This window comes from Agrilus planipennis, unplaced genomic scaffold (genome assembly GCF_000699045.2).
Source record: "Agrilus planipennis isolate EAB-ADULT unplaced genomic scaffold, Apla_2.0 scaffold157, whole genome shotgun sequence".
Classification (NCBI taxonomy): Eukaryota; Metazoa; Arthropoda; class Insecta; order Coleoptera; family Buprestidae; genus Agrilus; species Agrilus planipennis.
Window position 1 is genome coordinate 641436 of NW_020438947.1, and position 1621 is coordinate 643056.

Sequence of the window (1621 nt, forward strand, 5' to 3'; positions counted from 1 at the left end):
GTGGAGTTCGTGTTGTTTGTATTGATAATACTTTAAGCTGGGATTAAAATGAGTTTTCCTAATAGGTCACAGGGGTAACAATATTAAAAAGGTTAGGAACAACAGGTATAGACCAAGAAAATTAAAAATCGATAAACAAAAATGGTTTTGACTGGGTAATTTTTTTATCATAAATTGTTTTACTAATTAAACAAATAAATAAAAAATTACTACAACTATATATATATATATATATAGCTTGTGATGCTATTTCAAAAATTAGTAAACAACTAACGATAATGGCAATTATTTGCCTATTTGGGGGAGCTCATTTAACTTAAAGATATGACGAAGCGAATATTTAATAACAATTTTTGTACATTCCTCATTGAAATTTTCTTTATTAAAATGTATAATACCACTGAAATTAGTATGTTATAAATGACCATTTCGTTTGTAAAGCTATTCATTCTATCAATACCTATCTGGTTTGGTTCTGAAATATATTTTTTAAGGAAACGGCTATTTTAATCCATTAACTTTGACGCATATATATATTTATACGAGATTGTCTCTTTCTGAAAGCAAACGGAGAATGATGTACACACGATGATGTTGACAAGATTTGCGAAAGAAAGCGACTAATTGCGAGTAATTCCGACCACATCTCCGCCTTCTTCTTCAGATTCTCCTTACGCCGCGTACCCCTCGTTGTACTACTGATGAGTCCCCTCAATCAAGTCTTAAGAATTTTGCAAATGATTCTAAATTTATAAACAGTTACTCACAAGATACTTTCCTTAACATTAAATGACGCGAAATTTATATTTATAAATACATCTGCATGTGTATATTTGTAAACTAGAATGACTTACCATTTGATGTAGTACTCCACACTCTTGAACTCATCTTCAATAAATTTCTACTTATCAAGTCGTATGAAACAGTTTATAAGTAATGAATAGGTAGACCTAACGTGTCGGCATTACATCCCACATCTACTGACTTCGATAACGTTATCTCAGCAACTAGTTAAATACGAACGCGACAACTGAACGAGCAATCTGTTATGTAATATTTACATCAATTTAGTTATTTTTCTAAATAACGTTTTGTTGAATTATAAATAGTAAATTGTAGTTCATACCGAAGGCATACTTAGGTATTAACAGAAGAGAATGCAGCAACTATTTATTTGACAACGGTACTAATTCACCTCACGATTAGTTATTGTATGTACGATTTACCGTTTGTTACATAATCATGCTTGGTGAGAAAATGCGGTGTAATTTGTGTATTTACTAGTACTTATTTATTTATTTAGACGTGTAAAGTTCTTAGTACAACGTTACATATTAACAACGACAACAAATAATTTTCGAGACAGTCTGCAATTACAAACAAGTACTAAAATTGGGATTGTGAGACCTACATTTTTCAGTAATGTGATATTTTGGCCGAAAAAGCAATAAACTGCGTAATTTATATTCTGTTTTTAACAGCTAATTCTTCATCATAAGGTCGTCAAGACACGCACCTCTACTCCTTCCTATCCTGAGCTAATCTTCGCATTTCCTTAAAACTAGAACATCCCACATCCTTAAATATTTCCCAACAGTGATCTAATCTAGGTGTACCTCTT

The 1621-nt window shown here is 31.4% G+C and overlaps 1 protein-coding gene across 1 annotated transcript in view; it reads right to left on the bottom strand.

Annotated features, from left to right (window-relative positions):
- LOC112903892 overlaps positions 1-1099 on the bottom strand; it is an 18696-nt gene extending 17597 nt beyond the window's left edge. The window contains exon 1 of the mRNA XM_025974750.1: positions 855-1099. Within this exon, the coding sequence (XP_025830535.1) occupies positions 855-888 (34 nt within the window). The 5' untranslated portion in view covers positions 889-1099. The remainder of the gene's footprint in view (positions 1-854) is intronic.
- Positions 1100-1621: the final 522 nt, after the last annotated feature.